Source organism: Lynx canadensis, chromosome A1 (genome assembly GCF_007474595.2).
Source record: "Lynx canadensis isolate LIC74 chromosome A1, mLynCan4.pri.v2, whole genome shotgun sequence".
In the NCBI taxonomy this organism is placed as follows: domain Eukaryota; kingdom Metazoa; phylum Chordata; class Mammalia; order Carnivora; family Felidae; genus Lynx; species Lynx canadensis.
In genome coordinates, this window is record NC_044303.2 from 136,487,064 (window position 1) to 136,512,385 (window position 25,322).

At 38.9% G+C, this 25,322-nt stretch overlaps 1 protein-coding gene across 4 annotated transcripts in view; it reads right to left on the reverse strand.

Moving 5' to 3' along the window:
* The window catches only part of SMN2 (survival of motor neuron 2, centromeric), a 42,203-nt gene that overhangs the window by 15,203 nt on the left and 1,678 nt on the right, over positions 1–25,322 (reverse strand). For 3 of the 4 annotated variants that reach the window (XM_030322650.1, XM_030322640.1, XM_030322657.1), the window contains exons 2-7: positions 12,012–12,083; positions 9,973–10,092; positions 8,873–9,073; positions 8,561–8,716; positions 5,985–6,077; positions 4,718–4,828 (exon numbers count right to left, since the gene is read on the reverse strand). In XM_030322650.1, coding sequence (XP_030178510.1) covers positions 4,718–4,828; positions 5,985–6,077; positions 8,561–8,716; positions 8,873–9,073; positions 9,973–10,092; positions 12,012–12,083 — 753 coding nt within the window. Of the gene's footprint in view, positions 1–4,528; positions 4,829–5,984; positions 6,078–8,560; positions 8,717–8,872; positions 9,074–9,972; positions 10,093–12,011; positions 12,084–25,322 lie in introns of those variants that run through there. The other variant, XM_030322630.1, reaches the window with a different exon arrangement.

Sequence of the window (25,322 nt, forward strand, 5' to 3'; positions counted from 1 at the left end):
ATAAGGCCAAAAGATGAGATCACAGAATTATATAAATTTTAATTCCTGATTTGATTACTATGCTACGGTTGTATAACATTCTTAGTTTAGGAAACATACTGCATTTAAATGTAAAGGGGTATAATGTTTGCAACTGATTATCAATTATTTCAGGGAAAAATACATATACACATAAACAAAGAAAAAAAAAGACAAGTATGAAATAAGTAAGAATAATAAACCTAAAGTGGTACAGGGGCACCTGCGTGACTCAGTCGGTTGAGAGTCCGACTTCAGCTCAGGTCATGATCTCATGGTCTGTGGATTTGAGCCTCTGGACCAAGCTGACAGCTCAGAGCCTGGAACCTGTTTCAGATTCTGTGTCTCCCTCTCCCTCAGCCCCTCCCCAGTTCATGCTCTCTTTCTCCTTCAAAAAATAAACATAAAAAAAATTAAAAAATAAAAGAAACTTAAAGTGGTACAAAGGTGACACTTGGGACAATTGGGTGAAGGATACATAGAAATTCTTGTACTATTTTCACAACTTTAAGTCTGAAAGAGATTTTTTTTTTTAAGTTACAAACAAACAACAAAAAGCACTTGTATTTTGGTTTGCTTATCTGCCAAAGGTAAACTTTCACACACTACATGACCTAGCAATTCCACTTTTTTTTTTTTTTTTTTTTTTTAATTTTTTTTTTCAACGTTTATTTATTTTTGGGACAGAGAGAGACAGAGCATGAACGGGGGAGGGGCAGAGAGAGAGAGAGGGAGACACAGAACCGGAAACAGGCTCCAGGCTCTGAGCCATCAGCCCAGAGCCCGACGCGGGGCTCGAACTCACGGACCGCGAGATCGTGACCTGGCTGAAGTCGGACGCTTAACCGACTGCGCCACCCAGGCGCCCCTAGCAATTCCACTTCTAAGTGTATACCCAAAAGAAATGAAAATGTACATTGACACAGAAACTTGTATACGCATGTTCATCGCAGCATTATTCGTTAAAGCCCCAAAGGAGAAATAACCCAAATGGAAAAAATGAGGTACACTCAATGGATTATTATTCAGCAATAAAGTGAAGGGAGAGAGGGAGAGAGAGAGGAGAGAGAGAGAGGGAGAGCGCGCGCGAGAGATTATGCTAAGTGAAGAAAGAAAGACACAAAGGATGACATTTAGTATAACTCTATTTATTCGAAGTGTCCAGAAAAGGCAAATCCACAGAGTAAGTTAGTCATTGCCTAGGCCTGGAAATTTTGAGGAAAATGGGGTACATGTTTGTTTTCTTGGATAATGAAGATATTCCATAAATGACTGTAGTTATGGCTGTGTAATTGTGAATATATTAAAAACCCAAACCAGTGACTTGTATACTTTAAAAGGTGAATTGAATGCCATGTAAACTATATCTCAATAAAACTTAATTAGTTAAAAAAAAAAAAAAAAAAAAGTCACAGGCAATGCTGTTTTCCAAACTGGAAACAAGCTACATATCCATCAATGGTTAAAAGAAATAAACAGATTATAGAATATTCATGCAGAAGAACACAACAGAGCTATGACTATACACAACAATGTATATTACTCTCATAAACTGCTGAACAAAATATGCCAGCCACAAAGGAGTGTATGTATAATTCCAAACCATAGAAGTTCAAAAAAGGACAAAAGTACTCTATGACACTAAACGTTAGGAAAATGGTCACCCTTGGCAAAGGGATTAGTAGTGAGTGATTAGAAGAAGACATAAGGAGGCAGTAGCTTATATATTTTTTTTAAATCAAGCTGTTCACTTCTAATATATGCACTTTTCTGCATACATCTGTTTTTTTTCTTTTTTATTAGAGAGGGAGGGAGACAGAGAGAGAGAGAGAGAGAGAGAGGCGGTGCAAGTGAGCGAAGGGCAGAGAGAGAGAATCCCACGAAGGAACAAGAAGGGAAGAAGGGGAGAAGGGGAGAAGGGGAGGGAGGGAGGGAGGGAGGGAGGGAGGGAGAGAGAGAGAGAGAGAGAGGGGGTGCAAGTGAGCGAAGGGCAGAGAGAGAGAATCCCAAGAAGGAACAAGAAGGGGAGAAGGGGAGAAGGGGAGGGAGGGAGGGAGAGAGAGGGAGAGAGGGAGAGAGGGGGAGAGAGAGAGAGAGAGAGAGAGAGAGAGAGAGAGAGAGAGAGAACGAACCGGGGCTCATCTGAAGCAGGGCTCCAGCTCATCTGATAAAGATGGGACTAGAAATCATGAACTGTGAGATCACAACCTGAGCCAAAGTCAGATGCTTAAAAGACTGAGCCAACAGGCGCCCCCACCCCCGCTTTTTTTTTTTTTTTAAGTTTATTGATTTGAGACAGACAGCATGAGCAAGAGCAGGGGAGGGGCAGAGAGAGAGGAAGAGAGAGAGAAACCCAAACAGGCTCTGCAATGTCAGCACAGAGCCCAACGCAGGGCTCAACCTCACAAACTGAGATCATGACCTGAGCTGAAATCAAGAGTCCGAGGTTTCACTGACTGAGCCCAACAGGTGACCTCTGCATATATATTTCAATGTAAACACTATAAACACCAAATAAACCATGAACCTCTGTATAATATGAACTTGAAAATAAGTCAAAATATGGCCTATCTGGGTAAAAGAACTCTCTTTCCTTCCAAAAAACTGAAAAATAAATATAAATCACATCAACAGTTTACTTATACCCTATATGTAATATTTTTCCAAATATTTCATAATGAAAAATACACGCAGAGAAACACGAAGTGCAGAAAAGAGAAGCTTAGTATGTTAGGTAATTGGTCTCAAATTATAAATGGTTAACTTGTTACTTTCCATCATCTTTCTAGTCATTAAAAGGGGAACTTCATCATACTATACAAATATACCAAGTTTATACAATGACTCAAGAATACCTTTTATTATTTTTATTTAATTTTTTAAAAAGTTTATTTATTTTAGGGCGCCTGGGTGGCTCAGTCGGTTAAGTGTCCGACTTCAGCTCAGGTCACGATCTCACTGGTTGTGAGTTCGAGCCCCACATCGGGCTCTGTGCTGACAGCTCAGAGCTAGGAGCCTGCTTTGGATTCTATGTCTCCTTCTCTCTCTGCCCCTCCCCTGCTCATGCTTTCTCTGTTTCTCTCAATAATAAATAAACACTAAAAAAAATTTTTTTTAAAAGTTTATTTTAAGAGAGAGTGGAGGGGGGGGGACGGAGGGAGGGAGGAGTGTGTGTGTGTGGGGGGGGGGGAGAGAGAGAGAGACAGACAGACAGACAGACACAAAGAGAATATCCCAAGCAGGATCCACACTACTAGCGCGGAGCCAGATATGGGGCTCGAACCCATGAACTGTGAGATAGTGTGACCTGACGAGAAATCAAGAATCAGATGTGTAAGTGACTAAGCCACCCAGGTCCCCCAAGAATAGCTTTTAAATAACATTAATGGGGGCACGTACAGATGATACATTTAAAAAAATCATACCTTCGAGTCAGTTGTTTATTTATATCTTCCATATATTAACCAAGATTTCAAGTAGTTATAATATCACATCATAATGTCAGCATGGCATAGTAGCTTCCTTTCAAAAATTTAAAAATTTCCTGAAAAGTCACAATACTACAAGTGTGAAACAGACTGATGTGTAAAATGGTACATATGGAGCCTCAGTTCGTAAGGTCCAGTTTGGCATGTATCACCTCAGGCCTTCCTCTATGCACAAAAGAACCTAACACCTTTTGTCTTTATTTCTTTTCTCAAACTATTATTCTTTTTCTATTTTTTTTTTTAATTTTTTTTTTTTAACGTTTATTTATTTTTGAGAGACAGAGCACGAGGAGGAGAGGAAGACACAGAATCCGAAGCAGGCTCCAGCCTCCGAGCTGTCAGCACAAAGCCCGACACCGGGCTTGAACTCACAAACTGTGAGATCATGACCTGAGCCAAAGTCAGCCGCTTAACCGACTGAGTCACCCTGGAGCCCCTCATTTTCTATTTCTTGCAATGCATTTTGTTTTACATTAAAACACAAAGACAAATGAGACTGGAAAATAATTTAAAAGAGTGTCATTAAATTAGAAAATGTATAATCAACATAACCTAAGAACAGGAACAAAATTTTATTTTTATTTTTTTAGGAGCAAGAGAGAGAAAGAGTGAGTGAGCAGGGGAGAGGGGCAGGGAGAGAGAAAGAATCCCATGTTGGCTCCATGCTCAGCATAGAGCCCACCACGGGGCTCAACCCCACAACCTTGAGATCATCATGACCTGAACTGACATCCAGAGTTGGACATCCAACTGACTGAGCCAACCAGGCGCCTCAACATGAAAAAATTTTAAATGAACTATAATTACACTTAGCAGGGACAATTCAAGAGAATGTAAGCCTTAAACAAAAGTTATATATATATGTATTTTTGAATGTATTTATTTATTTTGAAGTAGAGACAGAACGTGACCAGGGGAGGGGCAGAGAGAGGGAGACAGAGAATCCCAAGGAGGCTCTGCACCTTAAGCGTGGAGCCCGATGCAAGTAATGAACTCATGAACCAGAGATCATGACGCGAACCAAAATCGAGTCGGATGCCCAATGGACTAAGCCACCCAAGCACTCCAATAGTTGTATGTTTTTAAACTTTATGAGGTAGTTTCAACCTTTATGATCTGCCAAACATAACAAACCACTTTTTAGTCACAAACAAAACAAGGTCACATAACCACAAAGTGATTGTCAGGAAAGATGCTGAATGATCACTTACCATATAGTAACCAGTATGATAGCCACTCATGTACCAAGAGATTAGCATACTTCCCAAAGCATCAGCATCATCAAGAGAATCTGGACATATGGGAGGTGGTGGGGGAATTATCTGGAAATGGAGAAAGATATAAAGTCAATAAACAAAAACTGAAGTCTGGACATCCATTTTACATAGAGAATGCTGGATGTTAGCTCTATCTTTCCCTACATTTCATGCCATTACCTATTTAAAAAAAAATTTTTTTAAGACATTTTGAGAAAGCCAACTGATAACAACAGGCCAACAAAATTAAGATAAATAAAAATCAAAAGATAAAAGATCACATAAAATGTTTAGATATTTTGTTTTGATTTTCCAACTATTATTCTGTTCCATTATGAAGCTATGGCTAAAAGACCAAGTATATATACTTTAATGGTTTTCCTTAAAAAACATCCAGGGGCACCTGGGTGGCTCAGTCAGTTTAGTATATGACTTCGGCTCAGGTCATGATCTCGTGGTTCATGGGTTCGAGCCCCACATCAGGCTCTGTGCTGACAGGTCAGAGTCTGGAGCCTGCTTCGGTTTCTATGTCTCCCTCTCTCTCTGCCCCTCCCCTGCTCGTGCTCTGTCTCTCTCTCAAAAATAAGTAAATGTTAAAAAAAATAAAAATTAAAATACAACACAAAACAAAACATCCAAATAGCATTTCAAGTAAAGGTCTTGAGTAGAAAAACTGAGCGGCTCCCACTGAACACGTGGAATTTGCCACAAAGTATCTTGTATCTAACCTACTGTTGATATCTCAAAGTCAGTCTACCGTTAGAAATTGGGACAGGCTATGTGACACTAAATTCCAAGCACATCTGGAAGCACATTAATCCTTGTATACAGTGTAATTAAGTCCTTTAAAATAAGAGCTTCCTCCCTATAGAATGAGATATAACTTCTAAGAGGAAGGAAGCATGCAACATAGGGCTCAGATATTGGGGTAATAAGAGGACTAAGTCTGGATAGCAGAAGGACATTTAAAAAAGTAATCCAAGTTGATTGGTTGGTTGGTTGATTTATTTATTTATTAGAGTTTTTATTTATTTATTTTGAGAAACCAGAGGTCGGATGCTTACCTGAGTCACACAGGTGCCCCCAAAACCCTGAGGTTTAGTTCAAAGGTTTACACATTAGAATCTGGCTGTAGGGATGGTATAAAATGACACTTCCATGTCCTGCTAAATCCCTAACTATGTATGAAAGCAAATTTTAATCTCAATTCTTTTACACTTACTGGTGGTCCAGAAGGAAACGGAGGCAACCAGCATGATAGGAAGTGTGGTGGTGGTGGTGGAGGTGGTGGTGGGCCATTGAACTTTAGACCAGGCTGTAAAGAACATTTAAAAGGAAGATTAATTTATCAATTTAAATATGAAAAGAGGAAAAGGATTCAATGTCTTAAGAACGTAAATAACCACCCAGAATGATACATTATATATATCAAAAGAGATGAAACAGGGGCACCTGGGTGGTTCAGTCGGATAAGGGATAAACATAAGCTTCCTACTCTTGATTTTTGCTCAGGTCATGACCTCATGGTTCATAAGATTCAGCCCTGTGTCGGGCTCTGTGCTGAGTGTGGGGCCTGCTTGGGATTTTCTCTCTCCCTCTTTTTCCACCCTTCCCCCGGTTCTCTTTCTCTCTCTCTCAAAAAAAAGATGAAATAGAATTTCATATACCAAATGGTGAATTTAAACAGACTCATAAATCTAGATTTTCCTCATTTCCTTTCATATCTAAACATTCAGAAAGTAAAACCAAAGTAAAAAGATTGCCAATTACCTCAGAAATCAGAGACTGTGTATTTAGCAAGATATTTCAATCATAAAAAAGACTGTATCTGCCACAATGTCGTTAATTGTGTAATCTTTTTATGGATGTCCCCTGAGTTACGTATACTAACATAAGCATATATTGTAAAAATTAGTAAACCTCTCATTTAACAAGAAAAGTCAGCTCCCTCAGACCAATGAAGTACGATATGTAGATAAATTAAGAGGTCTGATCATTCTAGAAATTGTAATATAATGCAAACCTCTTTAAGAAAGCATTCACAGGGGTGCTTGCGTGGCTTAGTCGGTGAATTGTCTGACTCTTGGCTTCTACTCAAGTCATGATCTCACAGTTCATGAAATCAAGTCCTGCATCGGGCTCTGTACTGACAGTGAGGATCCTGCTTGGCATTCTCTCCCAGTCTTTGCCCATAACCGACTCACGCATGCTTTCTCTCTCAAAATAAATAAATAAACATTTTTAAAAATGGTAAAGGGTCACCTGGATGGCTCGGTTAGTTAAGCAACAGACTCTTGATTTCAGCTCAGGACATAACCCCACCATTTTGAGTTCAAGCCCGCCTCAGGTTCTACACTGACCACACAAAGCTTGCTTTGGATTCTTCCTCTCTGTCTCTCTCCCTGCCTCTCCCCTGCACACACTTTCTCTCTCTCTCTCAAAATAATAAATAAAAAGTTAAAAAAAAAGCACTCAGAGAAAATCTTCAAAGCTTTAATAAGTCAACACTGATTTTTAATTTTATTATTATTATCGCCTGAATACTATAACCTACAGTGAAGGGGTGCCTAGATGGCTAAGTTGGTGGAGCATCCAACTTAGGCTCAGTTTGTGAGTTTGATCTCCACATCAGGCTCCTTGCTGTAGGATGGATCCTCTGTCCCCCTCTCTCTGCCCCTTCCCCACTTATGTGCGTGCCCGCTCTCTCTCAAAAATAAACAAACAAACAAACATTAAAAAATTTTAACTTCCTTGGTGCGCCTGTGTGGGTCAATCAGTCAAGCGTCTGAATTCCACTCAGGTCATTATCTCACGTTTCATGAGTTTGAGCCCCTCATCTGGCTCTGCGCTGACAGCTCAGAGCCTGGAGCCTGCTTTGGATTCTGTGTCTCCCTCTCTCTGCCCCTCCCCCGCTCATGCCCTGTATCTCTCAAAAATAAACTTAATTAAAACAAATTATAAAAAAAGAAATCATTTATCTTCTCTAAAAAAAAAAATTTTTTTTTTAACCCCCAGTGAAGAAATCACTCCTTTATACAAAACAACTGGACAGGGACACACCAACTTGGGTTCCATGATAGAACTTAAAATAAAAAAAAAATTTTTTTTAAATTTTTTTAATGTTTGTTTTTGACAGAGAGACAGAGAGCAAGCAGGGGAGGGGCAGAGAAAGAGGGAGACACAGAATCCAAAGCTGGCTCTAGGGTCTGAGCTGTCAGCACAGAGCCCGACGTGGGGCTCAAAGCCACAAACTGCGAGATCATGACCTGAGCCGAAGTCAAAGGTCCAACCGACTGAGCCACCTAGGTGCCCCAAAATCTTTTCTGTTTAAGTTGATTTGCTACTTACATCCAAGAGACCCATAAAGGAAAAGAGCTTTTACATTTTACTCTACAAAACAATCTAGGGCTTCAGGATTTAATGTATTAGATGCTTCTGTATTAGATGTAAATATTGTGTTTCTCACCAACTGTTATGTATCCTAACCAAATGACATGGAGAACCAGAGCATAACACCCTGGTGACAGTAAAATACCACTATACTTTCTAACGTAAATTCATGAGATTATTAGTCTAATACCCAATCCTCCATAAGAACAGTTGGGAAAGTCTTTCAGTGTAGAGTATTTTGCATTACTATTTTATTTCCTTTTCCAAGAATTTTCAAGTGTGAATTTATGATATCTACAGAAAGCTACAAAACTTTCAAGGAAAAGCTAAAACTCATCCAATGGAGGGGTGGAAAGTTATAAAATTATTAACTGTTTCCTGGGAAAACTTTTCTGGGCAGAAATGTACCTTTCCCGGTCCCAGTCCTGCTCCTGGCATGGGGGGTGGTGGAGGCAGAAAAGAGTTCCATGAAGTAGCTTTTGACTTGACGTTATTTGATTTATTTCCAGGAGACCTGCAGGAGTTCTCACTTTCATCTGTTGAAATTTGACTTTCATTTTCATTCTTTAAAAAGAAAAAATATACATACTTTTGTTATAAAGGTATCATGAAAAAAAGTGAATACTTCAGGGGATCAAACAACTTTGATTTTCTCATCTCCTCTCTGCCTCCAAGAATTCTTTTTTCTTTCCTTTTTATTTTTATTTTTGGTATCCTTACCTCCTGAGCATTCTGTTCTACATTATTATCCACTGCAGAGGCTGGGGAAAGTAGATCAGACACATTTTGCTCCTCCCTATTTCCATATCCAGTGTAAACCACAACGCAGGTTTCTCTCTTAAAATCAATTGAAGCAATGGTAGCTGGGTAAATGCAGCCGTCTTCTGACCAAATGGCAGAACACTTGTCACCAACTTTCCACTATAAAAGAAACCAAAGATACACACCCACACGTATTTCTTTTGAAGAGGATAAATTGTAATCTTGTTTAGGTCGGTAAGGTAGGTTGTGGAGTGGATAGTCTCTAGGTAACTGATCTGGAAGGCAGAATGATCTTTGGCTTGGGGCCAAAGACACATAAATCTGAATTTCCAGTATCAATATAATTTTGCTGTTTATAGAATCATGCCACATATTTACCATGTAATATGAATTCTGCCAACTATATAATCAAGACAAGCTTGTTAATCTCTTTAAGTCTCAATTTCCTCATCTGTTAAGGAATTACAATAAAATCTACCTCATCTGTTTGTTGTGAAGAACAGAAAGGAGGGAGAATGTGTACAGGGTCCTGCACTCTGATTCAGCACATAGCCAGTGCTTATCAAATGTTAGCTCTCTTCCCCCTTGGTAATGATAAAACTAAGGGGACTGACAAGGCACCAAAATATTTAGCTTTCAGGTCTGCTGTTTTAAATAGCAGAAATGATTTTACCTAGAATTTTTGGTTCCTGGGTATTAGTTTTAGGGTTTTTGAAGAAAAAAAAAAAAGCACAGCCATTTCCCAGTTTTACAATGCCAATGCAGTTTAAGGCCCAGAGGTGCTCATCCCAAGTGACCATGGGCTCCTGTACCCCACCTCCCACATAAAGTAAACACAATCTTCAACATATTATTTACATTCCCACCTAACTCACTATACTTTTACTGACATGCATGTTCCTAAACAATAGAAAGTTTAACAGCTATTTTAGAAGTTTTATGATTACCTGTCAGTGGAAAACACTATACTAATCATGTAAGTTAAATATATTTTACACTATTATTGAAAACAGTAACAAGAAATTCTTTGAAGTTCAATCTCAATGTTTTAAAATAACCTGCTTCAGGGCTGCTGTGGTATTCTTTTTTTGGCTTTTATTCTTCTTAGCGGGTTTTCTTTTAGGTGTGCCTTTTGGTTTATCTGAAGCTTCAGAAATGTCACCATTCTTTAGAGCATGCTGTGAAAATATGAAGAACAATGGACATGTTACAGGGTCATACTTGAAAAAAAGTGTAACAATATAACCCAGTAACTACCAAGGCCTCAAGGCTCCATCAACTCAGCCTCCACTTCCTCTTTTTATCATCCCACATGCTACAACAACTATGCTGGAAGGCATCATATATCTGGTTATCAGCTCTAGGGACCTCTTTAATCAAGTCCTCACTCTCAATCTTCCTGTAAAGTTAGATTCTGATGATCATTTGTCTTGATATTCAAGACATTTTGGGTGATCTAACAATGTAGAGCTCCAATGCTTTATTACCTCTCTAATCAAGTCTTAAACTTGGGCATTCCCAAAAAAGAACTGTCCATCCTTTACCTGTTTATGATCATCTATCCCTATTACTTCAATTATAACCTCTATGCAGAGAGACTTCTCTTTTTATTTTTTTATTATTAAACAAAAAAATTTTAAATTATTTATTTATTTTTGAGAGGCGGGACAGGGGCAGAGAGAGGGAGGGAAACAAAGAACCCGAAGCAGGCTCCAGGCTCTGAGCTGTCCGCGCAGAGCCTGATGTGGGGCTCCAACTCACGAGGTATGAGATCATGACCTGAGCAGAAGTTGGATGCTTAACAGACTGAGCTACCCAGGTGCCCCTTATGCAGACAGACTTCTAAATCTACTATCCAACTGACATTTCTTCTTCATTCAATGCAACATTTCCACTTACCAATTTCATATCTTCTCATTTACTTCAAAAAACACAGTTTAAAATTAAACTGTCTTTTCCCCAAATTAAGTTATTTTCCTCTACTCACACTACCTCCCTCTGCAATATCATCAATCCCAGCCAACAATGAGCCACACTTTAATCTGCATTTTACAGAACCTGCATTAGTGTGCTTCTACCTTAAGGGTATATTGAAAAGCATTACTGGAGTGCTTGAGTGGCTCAGTCAGCTGGGCCCCTGACTTCAGCTTAGGGCATGATCTCATCACTCGTGGGTTTGAGCCCTGCAATGGGGTCTCCACTGTCAGTGTGGAGCCCGCTTTGGTTCCTGTCTCCCTTTCTCTCTACCCCACCCCAGCTAGTGCTTTCTGTCTCAAAGCCAAATAAAAACACAAAACAAAACAAAACAAAACAAAAAAAACCCTAATAAAAAAAAGAGAAGTATTACTGAAGAAACTTGAATTCAGTTTTAAGGATAACATACAGGTCTGATCTTTACCTCATGCAATAAGAGTGACTAAGGGAAAGAAGTGGAGTTCGTTTGGTGCTCTGTATGAGGATATGCTCTTTGTCTGGACTACTGATGGCTCTTGCATGGTGCTCAATAAACCTAAATACCTCACACAGCAGAGAAAGTGATGATGTTGGGCAACTGTGTAAATGTCTTGCTGGGGCCACAAAAACAGACTACATCTCCTTAAAGAATTGAATATTCCTGCCCTCAGGAACACCTGACTTGATAACCAACTCAGGATTTGGGTTAGGATTAATTTAATGTAAGTAAAGCACCTAGAATAGTGCCTAAAATACTGTAAACACTCTACAAGTACTAATTATAGCACTACTGACATTTATCATTATTATTTCAATGAAGGCTTGTTAAATGAAAATTATAATTTAGACTGCCCTTCTACTAATCTGAATTAGACGATTTCTATAGTCTGATACAATGCAAACACATTAAAAGTAATTAATGTTTAAGATTCTACTTAAATTGACTTTGCTAAAGGGATGACATACAGAGAGCCTACCTACCAACTTCTAAAGGAAGATTATCATCTAAGTCAATTAGCCAATGATATCTATTGGCCTTCAACATTAGAACGGAATAATATGTAATTCAACACTTTAAGTATGTTATCAGTTAATTTTGTCCCAAATGAATAACATGAGGAAATAAGGAAAAGAGTATTCATACCTTAAATGAAGCTACAGCTTTATCATAAGCTTTTATCAACGCTGTATCATCCCAAATGTCAGAATCATCACTCTGGGAAGGGTAAAGAACAAACACAATTCATGTTTAAATGGGTTTCATAAAAAATGTAGGTTAGATACTGTCAGGAGCCATCCTACGCCACACATGAAATTACACTAAAAACAGGTATTTTAAATCCTAAACAAAACTAGAGGAAGCCTACCTCCTTACAGAGTATGTGACATTACCCCCAAAGCTAGGCATATGTAAATATTCTAAAAGGAGTAAACTGCTCTATAATTGAATTTCTATCCACCAACCATAAGTGGATCTGTTCAAAGATAACTATGTTTCAAACTTTTCTAAGAGCTGATAAAAGGTTTACTTTGGCAATGTGGGAAAACATCTGGCTATTAGCCTGACTTTGTTATACAGACTATGGTAATGCTATTCCGACCAAAGAATCTGAGGTCCAAAGAATATTTTCCCCTTGACCTTGCACTATGTCTAGATTAAGCAAGAATTCTCAAAAGGTTTTAAGTTACAAATTACTAGTAGCGATTAATAAATCAATTTTCATTTTAAACAGGAGTGGTATTAAGTAATCTGGAAAAGACTGAAGTAGCATTTAATTCTATTTTTATTTAAATTTAATTCAATTCAAAAACATATTCTTGAGCATCCACTATCTCTTACACACTCATTTCTGAGAGGTATATGAAATCACGCTACCTGCTCTCTTCAGCGATGGTCTAAATAGGAATTTAAAACACAGTGTCACAGAAAATCAAAATAAAAAAAATACAAAACATTTATGGTGAGACATTACAGACAATAAATGTGTGAATTAAAAGAAATAGATTTTCTCTGGTTCAAGAGGCCGACTTTGGAAGATGCTGAATTCACCTGCTCCCCACCAATGCACCAGATCTATAGCTACATACAGAATAACTTCCTCTAGGGTAAAAAGACAAAGTCAAAAATACCTAGAAACTAGTTGAGCAACTCCTACACATTAGGCAAACATGAAAAAACAAATCCCTACAAAGAAGAGAAGCTGAGACACAGTTTTGCCACAAACCCCTTTCCAGTGCAGCAACCCATTATAGGGAGGAAACTCAAAACTCAGAGACTCTCCCTGAGGAGAAATGAATTTGAACCCCAAACTGGGCACTTGAACTTTTAAGACCTGTACCTGAGATAAGCCCCCAAGACATCTAGCTTTAAAAACTATGGGGATTCGCATTCAAAGACCTACAGGAAAATAGCAAACTGAGAAAAAGCCATTAAAGTGCTCCAATGCCTGGATTTAATTGCCCAAGGCAGTTAGTGCAGAAACAATGGAGTAAAAGGCACACAAACTTTATGTGAAAGAGACTCATTTGCTTATTAAAGTGTTAGCCTGAGGGGCAGTCTAATTTAACACACACTTGCAGGGCCCTGGTGGGATATTCTCAATGCACACAGGCTAGTGGGCACCATGTTTCTGCTCCTGCCTCGCTCCAGACAGACAATGCCATCTGTGTGCTCTCCCTCTTCTGAGTTCCAGAGCACTTGTGTTTCCTAGAGGGTAGCATTTGTTTAAATGCACTTGGTACCCCAGTTTCCACACCTGGTGTCCCAGGCTTTTGCAGCTGTTGCTCAGGGAACACTCCGTAACCATCTGTCCATGGTAACTAGGGGGCTTTCCATTCCTGGGTTCCATAAGGCTATTCACTCTCTGCCTTATTCCAGCTTACTGTTACCTCCCAGAAAGAAGCTTATGCACTCCCTGGGTACCCTGGTTATTACAAGTGCTACCCAGGGGATATGTCCAGATCACCTGCTCTGCAGGCTGAGTGGGCTTCTGCTTGCATTCCCACAAGACTGTATATATTTACGTACTTTAAAAGCCGCTGCCCAAGGGTCTGGCTCCCCAATCATCCTGAATCAAATGGTTGACTGAGATCCTCCTCCTTGGGAACACAGATAGGTCTTTGCACACTCTCAACTACTGGGAACCACTAAAATTAAAATAGGCTGCTTGGATAATCACAAAGGTTTGAGAAACAACCAAGAGCTAGTGCAGGGTTGAACGATAAAGTTCATCTTCTACAAGATACTCCTTGAAGTCTGGCAGAGGTGGCTACTATCTAATGCACAGAAACCAACTCAGAAGGTCAAGCAAAATGAAGAAACAGAGGAATATGTTCCAAAAAAAGAATAAGGTAAAACCTCAAAAACCATTTCTTAAAAGTAACAGAGAAGTGATTTACCTGATAAGGAGTTCAATAGTCATAAACATGCTTATCAAGCTCAGGAGAATGAATGAGCACAGTGAGAACTTCAAGAAATAAAAAATAAAGTGCCAAAAAGAAAAAAAGTCAGGGGCGCCTGGGTGACTCAGGCAGTTGAGCGGCTGACTTTGGCTGAAGTCATGATCTCACGGCTCATGGGTTCGTACACTGCATCAGGCTTGCTGCTGTAAGAGTGGACCCTGCTTCAGATCCCCCGTCCCCCTCTCTCTGCCCCTCCCCACCTCAAAAATAAACAAGCTTAAAAAAAAAAGATTAACCCCCCCCCCCCCGCCCTTTCCCCCCTCCGGTGTGCTCTCTCTAAAATAAAAATTAAAAATAATAAAATAATTTTTTAAACTATGTATGGTGTCAGATGTTAACTAGACCTATTGTGGTGTTTGTTTTCCAAAGTGTACAAATACTGAATAATTATGTTGTACACCTGAAATTAATACAATGTTATATCTCAATTATACCTCAATAAAAAAAGAAGAGAAAAAGGAATGGCTGGTGAATGATCATGGAGCAAACAGGCCTAGGAAATAAAAATCAGAAGGATGAGGACAGGTATAAGAGAAAATAGAAAGCATTTCAAGAAAGATCAGGAGCCAAAAAAAAGGCCTAGAAGCAAAAATAAACCCACTGACTGTATGGTTTCACTTGTGTGAGATATCAAAAGTAGTCAATCACAAAAACAAAGTAGAAAGTTGGGGTTGGGGGGAAGAAGCAATGCTTTATAATGGGTAGAGTTTCAGTTTTGCAACATTAAAAAGTTCTAGGTATCTACCGTACAATAACATGAATATATTTAACGCCAACTGCACAGTTCAAAATGGCTAAGATGTAGGGCACTTGGTTGATTCAGTTGGTAGAGCATGAGACTCTTGATCTTGTTCGAACCCCACGTTGGGTACAGAGTTGACTTAAAAAAAAATGGCTAAGATGATAAATTTTATGTTATGTGTGTGCTTTTAAGCCACAATTAAGGGACACCTGGGTGGCTCAGGTGGTGAAGCATCCAACTCTTGATTTCGGCTCAGTTCATCTCACGGTGGCCAGAGTGGAGCCTGTTTGAGATTCTCTTTCCCTCTCTCGCTGCCCCTCCCCCATGCTTGCTTGCTTTCTCTTTCTCTCACTCAAAATAAATAAACATTTCTTAAAAATAAACCACAATTAAAAATAAAAATAAAACAATGTATTTTGATCACTTAGACTCCAAGTCCAACTAGAAGAATCAGGTTCATTCTACATAGTAGCTGAAGATAAGTTTAGATACATAATGTTGATGATGAGAGGACAAGTTACAAAACACCTTCAATTAGTATCTTGGATTTGGTATGTTAGTCAATTAATGAGTTCCAAAGAAGCCTATAATAAAACTTGTTTGGTTGCAAAACTAATTTAGGTGGCTTTCCTGTTAATCTCCATTATACAGAGAAACAGCTAATCTCATTTTTTGATAAAAACTAATTAAAAATCATTTAATCATTCTGTAGATAAGGAAAGTAATCACAGAGGTAACTGATTGTTCAAGGTTACACTTCCACTTAGAAAGGGAGATGTTCCTTAGAGATTTGGTACAGCCTGAGTTAGCAAACAGTAGAAATTAAGGATGATGAAGACATATTTTTTTTTAAAAAACACAAAATTACAAGACACATCAGTGCTCCTGCAACTGCAAATGGGGGCCATCTGTCTGGCTTAGTCAGAGGAGCATGTGAGTCTTGATCACAGAGTTCTAAGTCTGAGCCCCAGGTTGTGTATAGAGGTTACTTAAAAATAAAATCTTTAAAAAAAAATCCTGCAAAAAGTACTACTGATAAAGGAAGATGAATTCCACTGTTTCAATACAAGAGGGCATTCTTTTTTTTTTTTTTTTTACATGTATTTTGAAAGAGAGAACAAGAGAGTGCAAGCAGTAGAGGGGCAGAGAGAGAGAGAGAGAGAGAGAGAGAGAGAGAGAAGAGAGACAGGGAGACAGGGAGACAGAGGGAGGGAGAGACAGAATCCCAAGCAGGCTCTGCACTGACAGAGGGGTTCAAACCCATGAACCAACCATGAGATCATGACCTGAGCCAAAGTCACACACCCAACCGACTGAGCCACCCACGTGCCCTCAAAAGGGCATTCTTAAAAGTAAAATACATAGCAAGCAAACTCCTCACATGGCAATGATTATGCTCAGATCAAGGAAACAAGACATTTCAAAATGAAAAGACACCTAAGATTTTATAGAAAGCTATTAGAACAAAAAATAGTTCAGCTAATAAAACTTCCCAAATAACAATCACAAAAAAAAGAAAACACCCAATTGAAATTAAATAAACTAGCATCTGCAAACCACCCTGAATCAAAAAATTTATAAACTAAGATGGGAAAACAGGGCAAAAGGGCAAGATTTGAATTGGGAGTTAAAATCAAGATAGAAATTAGAGAAAAAGTAACATTGGCTACAAAGTAACCAAGGCAGAATATATCTGACTGAAAATTTAGGGGGTACCAAAGAAAACACATTAAAAAAAAAAGAAAAAGAAAAAGAAAAAGAAAATAAGTGTTAAATACAGATAGCTAGCAAAGAATATTTAATATATGTATAAATGTATATAGGAGTGCCTGAAGAATAAAAGCTAAAAATCAAAAACAAAATAAAATTCTAAAAAAAATCTCAATGCCTCTAAACAAAAAGACCAAGTCAGGTACAAAATAAAGAAAATTAATTAGTATAAGATTTTCCCAGAGAAATTTGTGGGAAAAAGTATGAGTCAAGGATTTTGTGATATGGCCTACCTGACCTTTGAGCAGGAAAACTAAGTTTACAATGTTGAAGAATACTATACTCACTAACCTTTCCAGAGAAATCTACTGAAAATAAGCTTCAACCAACCAAGTATGATCAGGGAAAACTTGGGTTAAAACAAAACAAAACCCAACCTTAGCAATTCTAACAGAAAAGTAAACTACAGTTGACCCTTGAACAACTGTGGGGGAGGGAGGCTAGGGGTGCTGAAAACTGTAGTTTTCATATATATTTTTAGTATTTATTTTTGAGAGAGTGCAAGTGGGGAAGGGGCAGAGAGAGGGGGACGGGGGAGAGAGGACAGAGGATCTGAAGCAGGCTCTGTGCTGTCAGCAGCGGGTCCAAGGTGGGGTTGCAACTGGCTAACTGCAAGATAATGACCTGAGCTGAAGTCAGATGCTCAACTGACTGAGCCACCCGGTTGCCCCAGCTTTTTTTTTTTTTTTTTTTTTTTTTTTAAGCAGGCTCCATACTCAGTATGGAGCTGGAACTCATGATACCAAAATCAAAAGTTGCATGCTCTACCAAATGAGCCAGCCAGGTACCCCTCTGTGTATAATTTTTGACTCCCCAAAACCTTAACCATTATTAGCCTACTGTTGACCAGAAGCCTTACAAATAATATAAACAGCCTATTAATATATGCTTGATGTATTATACACTGTATTCTTACAAAATAAAGAAAATATTAAAATTCTAAGGAAGAGAAAATACATTTATAATACTGTACTATATTTATGGGGAAAATATTCACATATAGGTGGACCTGTCCAGCTCAAACCATGGCTGTTCAAGGGTCAATATATATTAAATTGACAAGCTGTAAAACTCATGTGGAAATACAAAGGACCTAGAAAAGACAAATCAATTCTGAAAAAGCAAAGCAAAGCTGGAAGATTTACATTATCTTACTTCAACAAGTACTGTGAAGCTACTGTAATCAAAAAGTGTGCTATTAAAAATAGATTATTATTTAAGTGTGCTATTAAAAATACAGGAGTACATGCACCCCAATGTTTATAGCAGCACTATCAACAATAGCCAACCTATGGAGAGAGTCCAAATGTCCACTTACTGATGAATGGATAAAGAAGATGTGGTATATATATACAATGGAGTATGACTTGGCAATTAAAAAGAATGAAATCTTGGGGCGCCTGGATGGCTCAGTCGGTTGAGCTTCCGACTTCGGCTCGGGTCACGATCTCACAGTTTTTGAGTTCCAGCCCCGCATCGGGCTCTGTGCTGAGAGCTCAGGGCCTGGAGCCTGCTTCAGATTCTGTGTCTCCCTCTCTCTACCCCTCTTCTGCTTGTACTCTCTCTCTCAAAAATAAAAATAAACATTAAAAAACAGTAAACAAACAACAGATCTCAGCATTTTGCCAAAGAAAATAGTATACTGACAGCAAATAAACATATGAAATGATGATTAATTGATGGCTCAATTAGTTAAGCATCCTATTTGGCTCAGGTCAGGATTTCATGTTTCATGAGTTTGAGCCCAGAATTGGGCTCTCTGCTGTCAGCATGGAGCCTGCTTCAGATCTTCTGTCCCTACCTCTCTCTATCCCTCCACTGCTTGTGCTCTCTCAAAAATAAACATTTAGGGGCACCTGGGTGGTTCAGCTAGTTAAGTGTCTGGTTTTGGCTCAGGTCATGATCTCACAGTTTCTGGATTCAGGCCCTGAGTTGGGCTCTATGCTGACAGTGTGGAACCTGTTTGCAATTCTTTCTCTCTTCCTCGCTATCTGCCCCTCACCCACCCTCCATTTCTCTCAGAATAAATTAACAAACCTTAAAAAAAAAGATGACCATGGGAATGCAAGTTAGTGCAGCCACTCTGGAAAACAGTATGGAGGTTCCTCAAAAAACTAAAAATAGAATTACCCTACGACCCAGCAACTGCACTACTAGGCATTTATCCAAGGGATACAGGTGTGCTGTTTCGAAGGGACACATGCACCCCCATGTTTATAGCAGCACTATCAACAATAGCCAACGTATGGAAAGAGCCCAAAGGTCCATCGATGGATGAATGGATAAAGAAGATGTGGTATATATATGCAATGGAGTATTACTCGGCAATCAAAAAAATGGAATCTTGCCATTTGCAACTACATGGATGGAACTGGAGGGTATTATGCTAAGTGAAATTAGTCAGAGAAAGACAAACATCCTATGACTTCACTCATATGAGGACTTTAACAGATAAAACAGGTGAACATAAGGGAAGGGAAACAAACATATAAAACAGGGAGGTGGACAAAACATATATGGAGAACAAACTGAGGGTTACTGGAGGGGTTGTGGGAGGGGGGATGGGCTAAATGGGTAAGGGGCACTAAGGAATCTATTCCTGAAATCATTGTTTCACTATATGCTAACTAATTTGGATGTAAATTTTAAAAAATAAAAAATTAAATTAAAAAAAAAGATGAGCATTTCAAAATTAACAAGGATGTGGAAAAAGTAGAATTGTCATACACTGCTAGTCAAAATATAAAATGGTTCAACCACTTTGAAGAAGAGTTTGGCACTTTTTTTTTTTTTAAGGTCTGACTGGATTTATTCAATGGGTAGCATCCCATTTAACAAATAGAAGGGTGCTCCCAGGGCAGTTTTGTTTTTTTTTTTTAATGTAGGCTCCATACCCAATGTGGGGTTTAAACTCACCACCCAGAGATCAAGAATCTCATGGCTCTACCGACGGAGCCAGTCAGGCACCCCCCAACGCAGCTTCTTAAAAAGTTAAAACACACCTACTCCATGAGTAGACTTCCAACAGAAATGAAAACTTATGTCCACACAGTCTTCTCCACTAATATTCACAGCAGCTCTATTATTAACTGTCCCCAAATGAAAACAATCGATGGCACAAAAACAGACACATAGACCAATGGAATAGAATAGAAATCCCAGAACTAGACCCACAAAAGTATGGCCAACTAATCTTTGACAAAGCAGGAAAGAACATCCAATGGAAAAAAGACAGTCTCTTTAACAAATGGTGCTGGGAGAACTGGACAGCAACATGCAGAAGATTGAAACTAGACCACTTTCTCACACCATTCACAAAAATAAACTCAAAATGGTTAAAGGACCTGAATGTGAGACGAGAAACCATCAAAACCCTAGAGGAGAAAACAGGAAAAGACCTCTCTGACCTCAGCCGTAGCAATTTCTTACTCGACACATCCCCACAGGCAAGGGAATTAAAAGCAAAAATGAACTACTGGGACCTTATGAAGATAAAAAGCTTCTGCAGAGCAAAGGAAACAACCACCAAAACTAAAAGGCAACCAACGGAATGGGAAAAGGTATTTGCAAATGCCATATCAGACAAAGGGCTAGTATCCAAAATCTATAAAGAGCTCACCAAACTCCACACCCGAAAAACAAATAATCCAGTGAAGAAATGGGCAGAAAACATGAATAGACACTTCTCTAAAGAAGACATCCAGATGGCCAACACGCACATGAAAAAATGCTCAACATCACTCCTCATCAGGGAAATACAAATCAAAACCCCACTCAGATACCACCTCATGCCAGTCAGAGTGGCTAAAATGAACAAATCAGGAGACTATAGATGCTGGCGAGGATGTGGAGAAACCCTCTTGCACTGTTGTGGGAATGCAAACTGGTGCAGCCGCTCTGGAAAACAGTGTGGAGGTTCCTCCAAAAATTAAAAATAGACCTACCCTATGACCCAGCAATAGCACTGCTAGGAATTTGCCCAAGGGATACAGGAGTGCTGATGCATAGGGGCACTCGTACCCCAATGTTTATAGCAGCACTCTCAACAATAGCCAAACTATGGAAAGAGCCTAAATGTCCATCAACTGATGAATGGATAAAGAAATTGTGGTTTATATACACAATGGAGTACTACGTGGCCATGAGAAAGAATGAAACATGGCTCTTTGTAGCAATGTGGACAGAACTGGAGAGTGTGATGCTAAGTGAAATAAGCCATACAGAGAAAGACAGATACCATATGTTTTCACTCTTATGTGGATCCTGAGAAACTTAACAGAAGACCATGGGGGAGGGAAAGGGGAAAAAAAAAAAAAAAGAGGTTAGAATGGGAGAGAGCCAAAGCATAAGAGACTCTTAAAAACTGAGAACAAACTGAGGGTTGATGGGGGGTGGGAGGGAGGGGAGGATGGATGATAGGTATTGAGGAGGGCACCTGTTGGGATGAGCACTGGGTGTTGTATGGAAACCAATTTGATAATAAATTTCATATATTGAAAAAAAATAAACTCTTCAGCATAAAAAAAAGAAAACAATCGAAACATTTATGAACAAGTGAATGCATAAACAAATTCTAGTATAATAATAAAATGGGATACTGCAGCAATAAAAAGGAATGAACAACTAATATATACAACAAAATGTGTGAAACTGAAAACTATGCTGAGTAAAGGAAGGCAAACAAAAGATTTAATGTTTATAAACTTCTAGAAAATGCACACTAATCAGCGACAGAAAGTGTGATCCAGCAGTGATCGGGGAACAGCAGATGAGAGAAAGGAGAGTAGGATTATAAAGGGGTATAAAGAAATCCAAACCAGCCCACACACTGAGATCATGTGAAGCCCTGAGAGGACAGGAAGAAACAAAACGGCTTTCAGTCTCTAGCTGCTCAGTCCTGGGCTACTGTAGCTCCAATGTCTATGTGAATGCAACCACATGAAAGATCTAAAGGACAAGTGTCCAGCAAGGCCTTCACAAATTCTTGACCCAGAGAAACCATGACAGATAATAAAATGATAATTACTATTTCAAGTTACTAAGTTTTGGGGAGTTTGTTAGATAACAAGAGACACCAGAACAGACCATCAGCACTGCTTTTATATAGCTGTTTCTTGGTCACCACTAGTATGCCTCATGTTCTCCTATCTTCTACAATTGTCAACTGCTGAAACTTCTGCTGAGATCTCGAGTCATCAGCAAACCCTGCTCCCAATATCTTTAACCTCTTCTCTGAATATTCCCTTTACCTCCTTGCTTTAAAATCTAACTTTCCCCAAAGATGCCTCTTTCCTTGCAGATATCTCAAATGAAATGTCTTCTCCATATCCCTCAAATCATCATACCACAGATGGGGAAGCAATCTTACTTGCTCCTTACACCCACTTCCAGATTTTTCCTCTCTTCTTCCTTCCTAAAAACCCTCAGTTTCAAGAACCCTGTTACTAGACTCCACTGTCTGCTGTTCCTCTTTATGCAATCATCTACAGCCATCTGAGCCACGCTTCCTCACTCCCCTGAGATTTAGCGTTGTCTCCAACGCTACTCCTGCCATTCTTGGTTGTTAAAAAACCCACATAGCTGATTCTGCCAATACCCTAACCGTCCAGGTCCTTAAACTCCTCCATATTAATGATCTTGTACACCACCCAATCACAGTTACTAGCTTCTATGGTTAACAATAACCGAACCTTTCCATAAACTCAGTTTAAAGAATCCTACTCTCCTTGAGTTCATGTCTCCATGAACAGACATTTCTTGGAAGATGATAGAGGGCCAAAGACACATGAAAAGATGCTCAACATCACTCATCAGGCAAATGCAAATCAAAACAATGAGATATCCACTGACATGTCATATTAGCTAAAATCAAAAACACAAAAGAAACAAGGGTTGGCAAAGATGTAGAAAAAAGGAATCTTCACGCACTGCTGGTGGGAATGCAAACTGGATCAGCCTCTATGGAAAACAATATGGAGACTCCTCAAAATATTAAAAACAGAACTACGTCCTCACCTGCCATGAAAATAGAACCATCCTATGATCCAGTAAATTGCATTGCTGGGTATTTACCCAAAGAACACAAAAACACCACCCTGAAGAGATATATACACCCCTATGTTTATTTTAAATATCAATTTATCTTATAACTGTACTCTTTAATTCCCATCCCTTATATCCCTTATATATATATATATATATATATATATATATATATATATATACACACACACACACATCTTCTTTGCCCATTCATCTATCAATGGATATTTGGGCTGCTTCCACAGTTGGCCTATTGTAAATAGTGCTGCTATACACACAGGGGTGCATGTATACTTCTGAATTGGTGTTTTTGTATTCTTTTGGTAAATACTCACTAGTGCCATTGCTAGATCATAAGGTAGTTTTATTTTTAATTTTCTGAGCAACCTCTATCCTGTTTTCCACAATCTGCATTCCCACCAACAGTGCAGGAAGGTTCCTTTTTCTTCACATCCTAACACTTGTTCCTTGTATTTTTTCTTTTAGCCGTTATGCCAGGTCAAGTAATATCTCATTTTTGAAGTAAACTATGTGCCCAATGTGTGTTTTAAACTCATGACCCTAAGATCGAGTCACATGTTCTACCAAATGAGACAGCCAGGCACCCCTCATTATGGTTTTGGTTTGCATTTAACTCACGATGAGTGATGCTGAACATTTTTCATGTGTGTTAGCCATCTCTATGTCTTTGGGGAAATGTCTGTTCAGTCTTCTGCCCATTCTTTTTTTTGGTTTTTAAATTTTTTTTTAAGCTCAACATCCACCAACCTGGGGCCTGAATGGAGGACTCTGAGATCAAGAATCATGCACTCTACTGACTGAGACAGCCAGGGGCCCCTCTTCTGCCCATTTTTAAATTGGATTATTTGTTTTTTGGGTGTTAAGTTCTATCAGTTCTTCACATATTTTGGATACTAACCCTTTAAGGGCTATGTCATTTGCAACTATCTTCTCCCTTTCAGTTGGCTACCTTTTAGTTTTGATAACCATTACCTTTGCTATGCATAAACTTTTCATTTTAACGGAGTCCCAGTAGTTTATTTTTGCTTTTATTTCCTTTGTCTCAGGAGATATATTTAGAAAAATGCTATGACCAATGTCAGAGATTTCACTGCCTGTACCCTCTTCAAGGCTTTTTATGGTTTCGATGATCATATTTAGGTCTTTAATCCATTTTGGGTTTATTTTTGTGTATGGTGAAAGAAAGTGGACCAGTTTTGTTCTTTTCCATGTGGCTGTCCAGTTTTCCCAACACCATTTGTTGAGATTTTTTTTAAGTTCTTTTATTTGAGAGAGAGTATGAGCAGGGTAGGGGCAGAGAGAGAGAGGGAGAATCTCAAGTAGGCCTTGAGCTGTGCACACAAAGAGCAACACGGGGCTCGAACCCATGAACTGTGAGATTATGACCTGAGTCGAAACGAATTGGACACTTAACCAAATGAGCCACCCAGGCACCCCTAAGAGATTATCTTTCTCCCAATGCATACTCATCTCGCCTTTGCCAAAGATTAACTGACCATATAATTGTGGGTTTATTTTTTGGGTCTTCTGTTCTATTCCACTGATCTATGCATGAATTTTTATGCCAGTACCATACTGTTTTAATTGCTACTTCTTTGTAACCTAACATGAAATCTGGAGTTGTGATACCTTCAGTTTCGTTCTTGTGTTTCAAGATTGCTTTGGCTATTCGACGTCTTGCAGTTCCATACAAATTTTAGGATCGTTTTAGTTCTGCGAAAAATACTGTTAGTATTTTCACAGGGATTTCATTAAATGTGTGGACTGCTTTGGGTAGTACAGACATTTTAACAATATTTGTTCTTATAACCCATAGCATGGAATGTCTTTCCATTTCTTTGTCTTGAATTTGGCTGGCATTTCATTCACCTCTAAGTTTATTGCAGCATTATTTACAATAGCCTAATTACGGAAGCAGCCCAAGTGTCCACTGATCGATGAATGCATAAAGATGTGGTATACATACACAATGGAATATTACTCAGCCATCAAAAAGAACAAAATCTTTTCACTTGCAATGATGTGGACGAAGCTAGAGAGTATAACGCTAAATGAAATTACTCAGAGAAAGACAAATACCATATGATCTCACTTATATACAGAATTAAGGAACAAAGTAAGAAAAGGGAGGACACCTGGCTGGCTTAGTCAGTACAGGATGCAATTCTTGATCTCAGAGTAGTGAGTTCAAGCCCCATGCTGGGCTTGGAGCGTACTTAAAATAATATAAATTAAAATAAAATACTTTTAAAAAAAGAAAAAAGAGAGACAAACTAAGAAATAGACTTAACTATCAAAAACAAACTGATGGTTAACAAATGCGAGGGGGCTGGGGGGGGGGCACTGGTGAACTAGGTGAAGGGGATTAAGAGTAAATTTACCATGGTAAGCCCTGAGTAATGTATAGAAATTGTTGAG